At 36.8% G+C, this 16,209-nt stretch overlaps 1 protein-coding gene and 1 long non-coding RNA gene across 2 annotated transcripts; one reads left to right on the top strand and one right to left on the bottom strand.

The window, feature by feature from the left end:
- The first annotated feature begins 1,174 nt into the window (after positions 1–1,174).
- Positions 1,175–2,313, top strand: LOC148930620 (uncharacterized). The gene is made up of 2 exons (XR_016136638.1): positions 1,175–1,673; positions 2,166–2,313. It is a non-coding gene; the product is annotated as an uncharacterized LOC148930620 (long non-coding RNA).
- A 591-nt stretch (positions 2,314–2,904) lies between these two features.
- LOC125209849 (alanine--tRNA ligase-like) lies at positions 2,905–11,193 on the bottom strand. The gene is made up of 22 exons (XM_048109426.2): positions 10,839–11,193; positions 10,213–10,451; positions 9,952–10,092; positions 9,372–9,518; positions 9,133–9,285; positions 8,766–8,895; positions 8,466–8,562; positions 8,143–8,263; positions 7,818–7,877; positions 6,938–6,988; positions 6,767–6,862; positions 6,392–6,493; positions 6,086–6,208; positions 5,399–5,542; positions 5,132–5,279; positions 4,920–5,062; positions 4,707–4,815; positions 4,446–4,633; positions 4,125–4,214; positions 3,652–3,834; positions 3,394–3,573; positions 2,905–3,187 (listed from the first exon to the last, which is right to left on the bottom strand). Exons 1-22 carry the CDS (start codon positions 11,191–11,193, stop codon positions 3,116–3,118), a joined length of 3,072 nt encoding a protein of 1,023 aa, XP_047965383.1. The 3' UTR covers positions 2,905–3,115.
- Between the last annotated feature and the right edge of the window lie 5,016 nt (positions 11,194–16,209).

Here is a 16,209-nt window from a genome sequence, read left to right as displayed (position 1 = left end):
ATTAATCGGGAGATGAAATAATTAATCTGGAAATAAGAATAATTCACACCTTAATGCAATAAAACTCGGGAGAGTTGAGGTTTTGAGTGAGGTCTTTGACCTAATCGAGATTAGAAGGGGACTTCAATCCTAGCACCTAATCTACAGGTTTCTCACCTCAGAAGGGAGTTTAATCTATAATTGTGGTCGACTTAGTAACTCTAGAGACACCAAAAGGTAAGGCATTTGATTGGATAAGAGTTTAGAATTGTGCATCGGATCCTTGAGTTCTACAATTTTCTCCATATTATCTTTTCACTTCGTGTTTATTTGCTTTTACTTGTTTATTTGCTTATTATATGCTTTTATTAGTGTTAAAAAACCAAATCTTTCCAGATTCTCTAGATAGTAGTCAACGTTTGTTCGTGGTAGTTAAGTTGATACGAATTTGTCTCTATGGGATACGATACTCTTGTTTGCTAATTACTACACTAGCCCCATACACTTGTGGGTATCACTTGTATTAAAATAAATCGTGTCGTAGAAGGGCTGAACTTAATTTAGAATTAAAAATTGCAGAGCAAAATAAAAATCTATGGCTGTCGAACTGGCAAGGAAGAAGAAGACTAACTTTAAAAACATTACTATTATAATATTATTATATTATAAATACTCCTTTTAAAAAAGTTCCGAGTACTTAAACTTTAAAAAGCGTGCCGAGTATTTTAAAAGAGCCAAATTACTATCATTTATAAATATCAAAATGCCTTGATTAAATTAAAAGTGTTGAGTTAAAAGAGCCATGTAATTTGCGTAAGCAAATTTAAATTCATAACTTACCTAAACAAATTCTATGGGTTTATTTGCAAAGCAACTTTCTTCACATAAAATATTATTTAAAAATATATCTCATTAAATTCCACACAAACTCAATTAACTTATGCATTGATTTAGTTTTACATATAAAATATTTATGCTTTTTATAATTATGTTTGTGATTTTTTTTTTTTTTGCATAATTACTATTTTGCATATATAATATAATAAAAATTGCATGTACAGTGGAGTCCTTATCGAAAAAATTTTCTACATCCGCCCTTGATTGAGACGTCCAAAAATAATAAATTGGGACTCTTCTAGTGGGACGGAGAAAGTATTTTTCTATTAATTTAATATTGACGGCTTGTTGGTGTCGGTGGGTTTTTTTTTTGGGAAAGTAATACAGCTATGACGTCTTGTTGCTATTTTTGATAGTAATACAGCCTAATTGAACGGGCCTTATACCTTTGGGCCACAGTGTATAATTAGAAAACCTTAATTGTATAAAAGCATTACCTCCCTCAGATAACCTAGCCGCTGACGTCTGTGTAGATCACCAACTATTTCCGCCGCATATTTTCTCATCATCATCCCTAAATAACGCCTCAGATCGCCATGGTGCTTACGGCAGCGGAGGCGAAGGCCAGGGCGGAGGCGAGGGAGGCGAGGGCGGAGGCCAGGGAGGCGAGGGCGGAGGCGAGGGCGAAGGAGATGGCGGAATTGGAGGCGCTAATAGCAGAGAGAGCGGAGTTGGAGGCGCAAAGTGTTGTGTTGAAGGCAGCTTTGGATAAGGCGAAGGCGAGGCAGGCTGCGGCAGCGGCGGCGGCGGCAGAGAAGACAGCGGCGGCGGCGGCATAGCTGACTACTACAGAGTAGGCATGTGCTTTTCTTTTTTCCTTTTATTTTTAATAATTACATCGATCGGCGACATCCTATTGATTGACTACATATTATGAACAAGATTTGATTTTTTTTTCTTTTTATTTTTAATAATTATATCGATTGACTACATATTATGAACAAGATTTGATTTTTTTTCTTTTTATTTTTAATAATTATATCGATGGGCGACACCCACAATAATTATATCGATTGACTATATATTATGAACAAGATTTGATTTTGATTGTGGAAAGTTCAATTGTTTTGAATTGTTTCATCAGAAAATCAAATATACAGTAAACCACAACAGAGAATCAACCCCAAAATCCAAAATGTACGTTGAAGTTTTGTCTCTGGCAGTATAAATTTAGCAGATTATGATTTTCTAGGCGCACAAGGCCAGTGCTTTCTAATTTTTGCATTGTGATTTGCGGATGGAAACATATTTTTGTATTAATGTTTGTAGTATTTGTTTAATAAATGCAGGTTTATGGTTATAAAGTGATCTTCAATGGAGTTTGAAGAATGAGGCTAACTATTATGATATAAAACTTCGTATGTTGTATCATATGACTTTATGTAATTGTTTTAAATTGTGATGTTGGAAATTTATTGATTTGATGTTGTATTCTTATGATCTTCTGTTATTGTTTTAAATTATGATCTTGGTAATATAAATTAAATGTTTCATATTTATCGAGACGGAGTAGTTAAATGAAGTTAGCCGAGCAGATCGAGCCAACAACGGTAACAAACTGTACTAGTTATAAATAATCTAAGAACTATTTCATCAAATTTGCAAAACGAATCTTTCCTTTCTTCCTCTTCTTCAGTGAGTATTTCCTTTTGTTTAGGTACATTCTCGGTCACCGTTCTGGTCACAAGAGACCCTTAATCAGCACCAAATATCCTAGAGAACGAAATATCCTAGAGAACGATAAGACATTATAAAAAAAACATACAGAAACTAGAAAATTTGCTGGAAGTTTACTACTCCCTCTATTTCATAGTAATAGAGTCATTTTGCCATTTTGATACGTTCCATAGTAATAGAGTCATTTACCTTTTAATAAAAGTCAACACATTTTTCCACACTTACTTTATTCTCTCTTACTTTCTTCTCTCTTCATCTCTCTACCTTTTTTCATGTCCCACTTTATTTTCTCTTTACTTAACTCACCTAACACAATTTTTCTTAATCTTTGTGTCAAAAAAAACGACTCCATTACTATGGAACGGAGAGAGTAGTATATAACCAAACCTTGAAAGAAGCCTGATTGTTTTCAACAGAAAAAACAAAAGCAATCAAATCTATTATCAAATAACAAGCGTTTGTTTTTGCGGAATGCAACCAATGGTTCGTTCAAATTTCCTTGCCCGATCAACTTCACCGTTGCATTGTGCATAAATTTGAAATATGTACAGGTTGTCTCTTCTCATTTCAACTTCATTGCCGCAAAGGATTCTGCCACATCCATTGCAGTTTCAATACGAGATGCATCACTCCCCTGAAAGAGTGACAAAATCCATGAGCCAGAATATAAAACAAAGCGTTCAGCTCCAAGAGTTAGCAGCTATATGCAAGCACGAGAGAAAATAATCCCTTTCTGTTCCCTAGATGAGCATGAATACAAATCTTGACGTATTAAAACGCGATTTAAAGATTGGTTATGCATCATTATCCAAAGAGGTTCATTAAAATGGGATTACTCACCCGGCCTTGAGCAATACCTCCTTTTCCTCCACCTCCTTTTCCACTTATCAATTCCAAAACCTTTTTCAACCATTCTGTAACATTTAACGACTTGTACTTGCCATCTTTCTCGGGTACACCAGCACAAACAAAAGCCTTGTTCACTGTTTCGTCTCTGCTAAAGACCATGATTGCCATTCCCTATAAACACAAGTAAATTGGATTCAGAGAACAAGTGGAAAGTGGCTGTTAATTTAAGTAGGAAGGTGAAAAGAGAACCTTCTGCTCCATGACTTTGACAACTCCCTCACGGATTGCAGAAGTATCAGAACCAACATCAACATGTGAAATGCAGAAGGTCTTTCCCTTCGATGAAGCACCTTCAGCTGTTTGTATGGCCGCTTCAATGGCTTTCTGCATATGTTCTTCGGCTATCTTCTTTTTGGCTTTGATGACTTGGCTCTGACAAAAGCATAAGTCATCAGAGCATAAGAGAGTCAACTAGGTAAGCCAATACATAGCGGAGTACTTGACAAAGAACGGGATCAACCTTTAACTATGAGGTAATAATGAAAATTTGTTTTAAAATCACCATCGAGTGAATGTCTAGCATTAATTTTGAGGTGCAGATGGAAACAACCACATGATCCCTACCTAACTATTTTCTCAAATAAAACAGTTTACAGATCTCTGAGCTCGAGCAGAAACATATGACACCATTAATAATCAGCAGACTTGAGAGTGAGAAGTACCTGAAGCACAGATATTTTAGCCTTGAGATCAGCTTTTGTTGCAGAAGGGACAGATGCTCCTTCCACACGACTATTTAAGGCAGTTACTTTCTGAGAAATAATTCTGAAAGAAGTCAGCTCATAAGATAAAAAAAAACATAAGACATAGCAGTGATGATTAACAAGTTAATGTTTAAAGGAAATTAAGTCTTCAAACAACATGCCCCTTTTTCACTAGTGTTAAAACTATAAAATATGACTGGAGGAATTGAAGGAAGTATGATTGCATGTCAAAGTTTCACGCATTAAGACAAATTAGGGAAGTAGTTATCCAACAAAAACCTGCTCCAGAATGCTTCCTTCAGTTTTGGATGCTTCATTTATTTCTTGTTCAAGTGATGCCGCCAGTTCAAAAGCTTTGAAAGCATAATCCAATGTGACGGCTGTAATTCTACGAATTCCTTTAGCAATTCCTTCCTCTTGTAAGAGTGCGAATGCTTTGGCTTCCCTAGTGTTCGATATGTGTGTCCCTGAACGGGCATTTCAACTTTATCAACCCAGCAGACATTCCCTGTCAAAAGGTGATTAAAGTCCTTTACTTACCTCCACATAACTCTGCGGAGATTGATAACCATTCTTCGCTTTCAGGATTTGCAAGTAAATCCTCCACTTTGCGACCGACTGATACAATCCGAACAGGGTCAGGATACACCTACATAAAAGGAAAAAAAATATAACTGAAAGATGAAAGACAAAATGTAAGCAACCAGAAAATTCAGACAAAATGCTTCCAGTATAAAGATTCTCCAATCTCACCTCCCCAAAAACAGCTCTTAGGCCATTTACACGTTTCGCATCAGCAAGCTTGGCCTCCTTTGCGAAAACATCCAGTTCAGCCTTAATCTGCTCGTTCACAATGGACTCGATTCTTCTTAGTTCCTCAGGTTTCACAGGCTTCCCTGTATTACATTGTGGGAGTTTCAGTTATCTAATGTACAGACGGGAAAAACTAAAACAGGTGAGCTTACCATGAGAAAAGTCATATCTCAGCTTCTCAGGAAGAACAATGGATCCTTTCTGGTCGACATGGTTACCAAGTACCTCCCTTAGAGCAAAATTCAACATGTGCGTGCAGGTATGATTGGGAGCAATCAATGTCCGTCTATCATAGTCCACCTGCTCGGAAACAGCCCCAACACAAAACACTACTTAAACGGCCAACAAAAGAACCTAATCTGCGTGTATCTGAACTAGCATGATGAAATCCTTAAGAATGAAATAAAATAATGTATCACCTTACAAACCACTTTATCGCCAATGTAAAGCCTGCCAGTCTTTCCTCTAAAAAAACCAATATGAATAACAAACCCGCCATAAATCTGAACATTACTGACTTTAAAAGCTCCATCAGGGCCTTCAATTATTCCTGTATCATATATCTACAAGAAAATATTGAGCGAGTGAATACAAAACTGTGCTATAAACGAATGGATGGTTTTGCATTTGCACAAAAAAAAGCCAAAACAATTATGAAAGAGCAGTGTATTATAATTTCCCAATTCAAAAAAGAAAACTCGCTAAATTCAAGTGAGAAACAATACATAGGATATTGATTTATAGTATATAATTGGTATTCTTTAACTATGTTTGTGTCTTGCGGAACATCTCATGAAATCTTGCATTGTAGTGTAACATAGTTGAGAATAATTAAAGTTCATTCAAAAACACTTCAGTCTATAAATCTTGGGTAACCAGCAATGAAATTACAGCCAGTTTAATGTGATTATTTTAACTAGGAAAATGAGACAAACTTTCTTTAAAAGCAAATATGAGAACCAAATTGACACTTAAGTAACAATCATCCACCAACAAATTGGAACATGTTACCAAATTAAGAGTTGACACACTGAAATTGAAAACCAATAAGTGGTATCTGTGACAAAATAAATGAAATCCAAAGCAGATTGACTTCAGATGTTTACCTGACCACCTTGCTCGGCATAAAAACTAGTAGTTTCAAGGATTAACCCAACTTCTTCACCAGGAACAACACTTTCGAGGTATTCAGTCCCAGAGTAAATAGCTTTAATCGCACTTGTGTGATCCTAGAAAATGAAAATCAGAATGAAAAATAAACAAATCGAAAATGAATTGTTTATGGCTCAGACCAAAAATGGTAGCAAGATTCATTTGTAGGAAATCAGCGGGTACACAAATTGAAAAGCCAATTTTGACTTGCAAAGAGTAGCAAGAATAATTGGATGCAATTAATTTAAATGATTACAAACCTGGAACCAGATAAATTTAAATGAATCGTCTGTAGCAGAAACCCCTTTCTTGTGCAATGAGGCAGTAGCATCAGCGTCCATGGCAATAACGGCACCAGCTTGCTAGATAATCCACAGATGAACTTTTAGCATAATCATATTAAGAGGAATTACAATCTTTGAACATCAATTGCCAGTTACAGAGTTACTTCTCTCAGTGCATCAATACCAAAAATTATTCGCAAACTTGCTTATACAAAAATAAATTTTACAGCAAGAATATACATTCTACTCCAAGAACTTTAATTCTGAGTTTCTTAAAGAATTAACAGAGGTAGAGTAATATATCTGAAGAATAAGCATTTTGATTATTTATTTGAAGCAGCATGTAATTACCTTATTCTGTGCACTCCTTGATCTTTCTCGTGCTTTATTCATTGCTAGATTAAAGCCTTCCACGTCCACTGTCAAGCCTCTTTCTTCGGCCATCAGCTGATAGACACAAGTTGTCGGTCACAATTAAAGGAACAAAACCATTTTCACACTGAAAATTGGAGAGGCACTTACCTGAGTTAAATCTAAAGGAAATCCATAGGTATCCCACAAGTCAAAAGCATCCTGCAATTAAATGAAAATTGGCAGTTAGAAGCTAAAAACTAGTTTACTGATTGCAGTATAGGCCAGTAGACTAATTTTATTATATAGTACACGATGCAACAACTATGCATGTCCAAATTTCAGCTTATCAAATATAAACTGCGCACCAGATAAGTGAGAATCAAGAACTTAGGAGGGAGTGCATGAAAATTATCCATGTGGAGTCGTGGAGGTAGGTCCCAATAAATGAGAACATAAAAGAAAGTCAAGATGTTTAGTTATGTGTGTGAAGCCCTTCCATGCTTTGACATGAAGTGCAGAACATATAAATCATCTCATTAATTAAGTAAAGATGGGAAGACCAGTAAAAAGAATTGAAAATAATTCTCAAGAAAAAAAGGTTTTAGTAAAAAATTACTTCTACAATATGTGTGTTGCTCAAACACGGTGGTAACATGATCAATATATGCTACCCGCATAGTGGGATATGTGGTTAGTTGTAGATGGGAAGAGGAACTCCAATAAATCTATTATTCTTTTCTTGCAAGGGCTCCAACCAGTCACAAAAACAAAACTTCCGCTGCTAACAAAAATTGTATTCATGATCCTCTACTTAATCAATTAGGTCATAAAAACATAAACTGCATGCATGCTAATGCATGAACAAAATCAACTATTTTACAAGTCTATAGGAAGCAATTTAACAAAGAAATAATATGTGGAAGTGAGTAACAATGTAATGGTTGGTTACAAAAGCTAGATTGGCCTACATATGAGAAATCTAGACAAAAGCACCAAATTACTACAAAAGGATAAAGATGAATGACAACAAAACTGGCTAATCACTTGCCTGTCCACTAAGTGTTTTCCCTTGGACTTCCTGAGCGGCCTTCTTAAATTTCTCAATTCCCTGTGGAAAAAACAGACCAATGCATTAGAATGGAATCATAATTTCTACTAGGGGGTCTAAAATCAGTATTTAGCAAAAATGATGTCAGTAGTAGAAGATGGATGGCTAGACAGATGTCTGGTAACTGAAGCTAATATAACCCAAATAAAAACAAGTCAAGGCATGGAACGGTTGTCTGCATATAAAAAATGAAGCTGCAAACTGACCACCAAATGACCAAATGGAAAGGTTTATAAACCAAGATAAAGGAAATCAATGGACATACTTTAGTTAAAGTCCTGCCGAAGCTGGCCTCTTCATCTGCTATAATCTCCCTAATCTTCATGGCATGCTCTTTCAGCTCTGGAAAAACATCACTCATCACATCCACCACAATTTGCACCAGCCTTTTCACATAACAATATAATATTATGAGAAGCAATAAACAACCCTATTGAAACAAAATATATGAAAGACCATAATCGAGGAGATAGGAGGGAGTTATGTTGCAATACCTCAATATTGAAACGTACAGTACAAAATACAAAGGATATATCCAGAGAAAATAAAAATATAACAAAAAATAAGTATAATGTGGCAGATGTGTACCCACTGAAAAATCCTGGTTGAGCTTTCAGGACTTCAGTACCATATCGGACAGCTCGTCGAAGGATGCGCCTCAACACATATTCACGCCCATCATTACCTGCAAATCAATTATTAGCTTCTCAGACCATCTAAAAGACATGATAGGCATAGCCGTGCAGCAATATACTGACATCCCTCAAATAAGTCCAGAAATTCAGATGCTAAAAGTTTGGGAATATGTTACTGCTGGCAATATGAATGAGAGAACAACTTATGAACTAGGAACATCAAAAATCATGATTATAAACATTAGCACTTCACCTGGGCAAGAACCATCAGCTATGGCAAATGAAATTGTTCTAATGTGGTCAGCAACAACCCTATAAGCCATGTCAACTCCGTCTAGGTCATCAGGTCCAACTTTCCCAGAGTATGGGCGGGCTTTAGTTGCCTAAAAAGATTATAAATTACTTAGAGAACACGAATATCTAACATAATTATTCAAGTAAAAAACAACAGAGATAGGGAGCAAAATCCCTTATTATTTTCTGAAAAGTCATGTCTTAATAAATAATAACATGTATCATAACCTTTAACATTTAAAACATGAAAAACTCCTTATCTATCTCAAAAGAATCTTCAGGCTGAGAATAGGTTAGTTTACCAAAGATGTAGATATTCCATTTACCTGTTGTATTGCATCAAATATGGGCATGAAAATGTCAGTATCGTAATTGCTCATCTTATTTTGAAGAATAGAAGTTAATCTTTCAAAACCCATCCCAGTGTCAACATGTTTTGCAGGCAGTGGTTTCAGTACTCCATCCGCTTCCCTGTTAAACTGCAATGTGCTATCAATTCAGTAGCTGGAACCATAGGCAAATAATCAAGTCCCCCATAGGATAAGACTTAAGAGTAAAGAATCACCTGAATGAACACAAGATTCCATATTTCAATCACTGTAGGATCATCATTGTTCACAAAGGATGCAGCATCACGTCCGCCAATCCTATCAAAATGGATTTCAGTACAGGGCCCACAGGGTCCAGTATCCCCCATCTCCCAAAAGTTGTCCTATTCAAAGTAGCATAAAATAATAAAATTCAGTGAATGCTGAAAGTAGACATCATTAAGATAGCCACATAAACTGAATGCAACGTCGAACACTAATATACAATGATACAAATACATATAAATAAAATAGCCACATGAATGCAAACATGCTATGAAACATAGAACTAATGAAAATATTATTTCTGTTCAAATCTTTATTGTTTTCGACTATCTAGCTATCTTAATGTTGTGGTCCAAATGCAGAAAACATGCATGTCCATGGTGTCGGTCCACTTCAAGCATCAATTTAAGCCACTCTTTCCAAATCATTCCATGACAATGAACATCAACTTACAGGTTCAGATATGTATAGCTATATATGCATGCACACTTATAAATATATAAAATCATGCATGGTGCAGATAGATTAGGAGGAAAGAGAAAGGGTTCGTACTTTACAACCAAAAGGCAAGACACGGTTGGGAGGAAGAACTATGAGCCACTTATCCCTTGCTTCAAAGTCAGCAGGAAGACCAAGTTTCTCATCACCACCAAAATAGGTGGCATAAATTCTATCACCGGGCAACTTATATACCTGTTCCGAAGTACAACAAATCAAATTTGAAGTGGAATTAGTGAAACATTGAAAAAGAGAACAAAATTCATCTCAACATACATAAACCTATCATAAACCTATCAATCAGAAAACTTTTACCTTGGTAAGGAGCTCCCAAGCCCATTCAATGGCCTCATTCTTAAAATAATCCCCAAAAGACCAATTACCAAGCATCTCGAAAAAGGTATGGTGGTAAGTATCCTTGCCCACATCGTCAAGATCATTGTGCTTGCCACCAGCACGAATACACTTCTGAGTGTTGCAAGCACGTTTGAGTTTGCTCAACTCAGTGTTAGGGTCAACCGTGCCCAAGAAAATAGGCTTGTACTGATTCATACCTAACCAATACAATAAAAAACACCCCAGTAACAACAAATCAGCATCTATAGTTTCGGCTGCCTTCGAATCACAAATAGTACGCTTTCACTAACACCGATTTGATCAACTAAGCACTCAAATCCAAAACATAAACAATTAAACAGAGCTCCAAAATAGCTACTCCACTTCAAGCTTTCACTAACACCTATTTGACCAACTACTCATTCAAATCCTAAACATAAACAATTAAATAGAACATTGAATTGCAGAACTGCGGACCACAAACAGCCACTCCAATTCAAATTACGTACAACGCTTCCACTCACACCAATTCGATCAACTAATTATTCGAATCCAATACATAAGCAGTTAAAATAGCTGCGAATAGCAGAAAAAATGCGAAATACCTGCGTTCGCGAAGAGGAGAGTGGGGTCATTGTGGGGAACGACGGGGCTAGATGTCCAATTGACATGAGCTTTATCCTCGAAGAATTTAATGAATGTGTTCCTAACTTTATTCGCTGGCCACTCGGTTTCGGTCGCTTGAGACCCCATGGAAGGCGTTGACAGTGCTTCTTCTGCCGCGATAATACCGCTACGGCTGCTGTAGGATTGAGCTGGCCGGAAAAGCACAAGGCTCCGGCAGACTGTGGCCGAAGCAGCCGGCGGCCGATGCGATTGCGGCGGCGGCGGAAGTTTGAGTAATTTGCGGAGTGGTAACGCTGAAGAGGAAATGCTAACTTTGATAGTGTTAACCCTCATCCATTCCCTTATTTTGCATAATTTGTAGATTTATACTTAGGCTTGCTTATTCGGCCGGTTCCGGTTCTAACCGGACCGGTTGACCGGTTAACCGGTTTTAAATTTTCATAAATTCAAGAATCGGAATCGGAACCGATCGATTCCGGTTTGGAACCGGCCGGTTAAGAACCGGTTGATTCCGGTTTCGAACCAGAACCGATGTGTAATTTTAATTCGAATTCATTTATAATTTTAAATAGTTCAATACTAAAAAAATAATAATCAAACATCTAGAATTATAACAAATAATACCTAAAAATTAAAATAAATACACAAAATACAAACCAACAATACAATAATATTCATATATGGATAAGAGTGATGCCAAGTGTAGTAGGTCGGGTCGGACTAGTTTATGTTAGCAATTTTTTACTAATACAAAAATAGGAGTTCTAAACTTTAGCAATTTTTTTTAAAAAAATGAGTTTTAAAATTGAATTTCATTTTCCCTTTTTTGGCTAAACATAGTATTCATTGGAATTTCCAATACTAATTGATATTGTTGTGACTATTTGGTTTATACCGGAACACTTAATATATTATTCACAAATATGTTAAAATCGTATGTTAAAGGAATTGTTACATAAATTTGTAATAAATATATCATATGAAATGATATTGTATTTGTATAAGTTCTTTTGAAAACTAAAATAAACTTATGATGTTTTGTAGTTAGTTTATATGATGTATTAGGGAAATAATTGTAGATTCAAAGTATCACAGATTAAACATTTAAATCTAAAAATCACTCAATGTTTCAAACTATTTTACTTTAATTCAAAATTAATTCAATAAATTAGATTTTTTAGTATATTAAATTATAAAAAAAATAAAATTGAATTATAATCCGGTTCCCGGTTAGGAACCGGAACCGGTGTTATTTAAAAAGTTGGAACCGGTACCGGAACCGGAACCGGATTTTTCCGGTTCCGGTTCCTCAATTAATCGATCGATTCCGGTTAACCGAGAACCGGAGAACCGTTTAAGCACCCCTACTTATACTCCCTCCGTCCCAGATTTGTAGTAGTAACATTTTGCATTCGTCCCACATTTGGAGTAACATTTAGAATTTACATATTTGCACATAAAATTTTACCCCATTATTCACTAGAATTACACCTAAATGTCATTATCTATATTAAAATAAATCAAAACAAAAATAAAAAACCAAAAAGTCAGGGCATCCGCAACGCTATCTCTTATCCGTCTCTTAACTGTCTCATCTCTTCACTATTCATGGGTCCCACTGTACTTTTCAGCTTATCTCTTACTAAGAGACAGCACCTGCATCCCTCCATCTCGTAACCATCTCTTAACCATCTCTTAACTATTCATTCAATTTCATTTTTTATTTTAATTCCAACAAATTCAATTAATAAAAAACACACTTCATTATAAATAAAATAAAATTACAATTTAAATACCTAAAAAAATAAAAAAGACATAATTAAAAAACTAGAAATTACAAATTGCACACTTAAACTCAAAATAAAAGAAATGGAGGCAAAGAAGCAGAAGAAGGAGTTCTCTAGTGACGATCATCTAACGGTTGCCAAAATTTGCCCAAATGTGCTCCATTAGATCCTCCTGGAGTTGGGCGTGGGCGGTAGAATCACGTGTCCTTGCCCGAATAGACAACCGCTCTTGCAAAGACGGATGCACTCCCGTTCGAGGCGGACTACTTGCGGTTGAGCTTCCCGGGGTTTCAGGGTCGAACCAATTTCCCACCTCAGGTCTTTCGTCGGCTACAATCATGTTGTGCAAGATTATGCACGTATACATGATGTCGACCATATTCTCCATAAACCACTGTCGAGCCGGGGCTTTGATAATGTTCCATCGAGCTTGGAGAACCCCGAACGCTCTCTCCACATCCTTGCGAGCAGACTCTTGCTTCTGCGCAAAAAGAGACTGCTTTTCGTCTGTAGGCATGTTGAACGTCTTCACGAAGGTTGGCTACTTCGGATAGATGCCGTCGGCAAGATAGTACCCCATTTTATACTGGCGATTGTTAGCGACGAAGTTGATGGCCGGCGCTTTACCATTCAGAACTTCAGCGAAGAGGTCGGAGTTATTGAGCACGTTGATGTCGTTGTTCGAGCCGGGGATCCCGAAATACGCATGCCAAATCCATAGCCGGTAGTCGGCGACGGCCTCGAGTATAACGGTGGGGTGGGTGCCTTTGTGGCCGCTCGTGTATGACCCCCTCAACGCCACAGGGCAATTCTTCCATTGCCAATGCGTGCAATCGACAATCCCGAGCATCCCGGGGAATCCGTGCACTTGTTCGTGAAGACGGAGCAGAAACTGACAATCTGCGGTGGTTGGCTTCTTCAGAAATTCGGCGGTGAAGGCTGCCCAGACGCCTTTGCAGAAGTTCAACAAACAAAGTCGCCCAGTGGATTCTCCGACGTGCAGGTATTCGTCGAACGCATCCGCCGTTTGTCCAGTAGCAAGCTGACGGATCGCCGCAGTACATTTCTGGAGCGTCGTGTGGCTAGGACGGCCAACAGCGTCGAACTCTTCTCTGAAGAACTCTTCCCGTGCCGCCAATGTATTCGCGATATGCAAAAATAGCGGGCGTGACATACGGAAACGGCGACGGAAGTAGATATCTCCCCACACTGGGTTCGGACTGAAGTAATCACGTTCCAACCTTGCGGCGGCTTCCTCCCTGTTATGGTGGATGTATGTCCGGCGTCGCCTAGGAGGCGCGGCGGCTTCCTCCTCCCTACGTCGATCTTCTTCTAGCGATTCTTCCATTATTCGACGCATTTGCTCAAATGGATCCATAATTGATTAAGTTTGGGAGAAGAAAAAAATAAATGAATGATTTTATAGAAGTGATTGGAGAGGAAAGAAAGAGAGATGAGAGAATAGATGTATGTTTGTGTGTAAAATGGAGAATGGAGAAGAGTATAAATATAATATAAAAAAATTTAAAAAATTAAAAATATGACCGTTCAACGGTCATATTACCGTTTTTTATTTTATTTTATTTTATTTTTTTGAAAAATCTGATTTAAAAAAAAATTGAATTATGACGTCATAAATCCGACGCCCACTCGCGGGTCGGCGAGTGGGCGTCACGCCAGCAGCCCGCGCGCGCCACGTGGCGCCGGGCGCGTGTCTCGCCAGCTCGAGGCTTGCCTCGCCGGGACGCGTCGGGCGTCGAGACATCTCGTCTCGTCGAGACGAGACGGGAGCCGCAACGCTGTCTCGATGCCGTCTCGTCGAGATGAGACCGAGACCGCAACGAGGCAGCGTTGCGGATGCTCTCAAAGAGGGACCCACCTTCAACCAACTCACTTCATTTATTACACACTCCATCATCTCACTTCATTTATTACACACTCCATCATCTCACTCCACCATCTCATTTCATTTATTACACACTCCACCTCTCACTTCATTATTACACACTCCACCAATTCCTTAAAACCCGTGTCATAACTAAATGTTACTACAAATGTGGGACGGAGGGAGTATATTTTATGGAATTAAACAGGGATTCTTAAATATTTTTGATTGGTTTTGCTATAATCAGATACTAATTGCTATATTGTAATGTAAATTTTATTTAGTTTTGGTTTACATATAATAAGGTAATAATCTCTGTGTAACGTTATGTATAACTAGTGTTACCACCCGTGCTATGCACGGGATAAAAGATTTTCAAAAATAATAAAGATATATTTACAGTATAATAGATTAAAATAAAGATATATTAACAATAATATAAAAATATATTTCTCTAAAGAATATGAATTACTTCAAAAATAATATTAGTAAAATTATAAACAATTAAAAGCATTATAAACAACAACAAACATATTATTGAATTATACAATATGCTCTCGACTCATTGTAATGAAACATTTCATATTCAGCATACTATTTAAACAATTTTAATATCAATTATACTTATAGGTGTAGTAACATAAATAAAAAATAACAAAAAAGGACATGCGTGAAATAAATAGAATAAAATATACAAATAAAGGAAAATGTATTCTTAAATACAATAAAAAAGAGAGAAAATTATTTGAATGAATAAATTCACTGTCATCAAAATTAAATTCAATACATGATAATATTCATAAACATAATATTTTGAAAAGCAAAAAAATATATATATATAACTCAAAGTCATAAAAAAACATTATCTTATATGGTAGAAAAAAATAAAATCAACTCAATTATAACTAATGATACAAATTGTAAACAATTAAAAAAAATATCATTTTATATACTTTATACAAAAACAATAATGATTCCTAGTACTATTAAAACCCGTGCCGAACTTAAATGAAACTCTTAAAGTGGATGAAGAGAGTATTAATTATACTTGAAAACCCTCCATTATGATAGTTGGCATGTTTCCCGGAATGCCTGTGTCATGTAAATATTTTCTAAAATAAATTTTGAATTATAAAGTAAAAAGTTTTAAATTTGTATAAATATTAGTACAATAAATTTGTAACGGTTATGCTAATTAATACCTCCGTTCTTGATAAGTATGAACTATTTCCTTTTAAGTTCGTTCTTGAAAAGTATGAATTTTTTAATTTTGAAAATTCATTTATATCTGATGAGGTGTGACGCATTCTCCACTAAGGGCTTGTCCGGTAGCCCCAAATAGGCTTGAAACGCGATTTTTTCCTGGCTTTTCTCCCGTCTGGTACCAGCCGCTCCAATCGGCCGACCCGACAAAATTCCAGCGGGTTTCAAGGTTGTGTAGACTACTATCGGCTTGGGTGTGTTAGCACAATCAGAGGTGGGAGTGGTATAGTTTTCACGAATGTGGTGTTAACTCTGATAGTGATAGGAATTATACCAAATTACCCTCCGACGGTTGACGGTTTGGTTTGGTCCGTCGCTGCAGGTGCACGGGGAACCGCCTGGATTTGCAGAGCTTCAGGGGTCGGCGACGTCGTTAACCTAAAGTCGATTTCGGACGAAAATCCCATATGGTGA

The sequence above is a fragment of the Salvia hispanica genome, chromosome 3 (assembly GCF_029641045.1).
Source record: "Salvia hispanica isolate PSC_SH4W2 chromosome 3, Shi_PSC_v1, whole genome shotgun sequence".
NCBI lineage: Eukaryota > Viridiplantae > Streptophyta > Magnoliopsida > Lamiales > Lamiaceae > Salvia > Salvia hispanica.
This window is presented reverse-complemented; position numbering and strand designations above follow the sequence as displayed.

Excerpts from the sequence above, each read along its gene's own strand:
- LOC125209849 (XM_048109426.2), bottom strand. The coding sequence starts at position 11,193 with ATGAGGGTTAACACTATCAAAGTTAGCATTTCCTCTTCAGCGTTACCA. Across the intron at positions 10,093-10,212 it reads CTTGGGAGCTCCTTACCAAG|GTATATAAGTTGCCCGGTGA; the intron begins GTAAAAGTTTTC and ends ACTTCGGAACAG. Across the intron at positions 9,519-9,951 it reads TCTTGCCTTTTGGTTGTAAA|GACAACTTTTGGGAGATGGG; the intron begins GTACGAACCCTT and ends TACTTTGAATAG.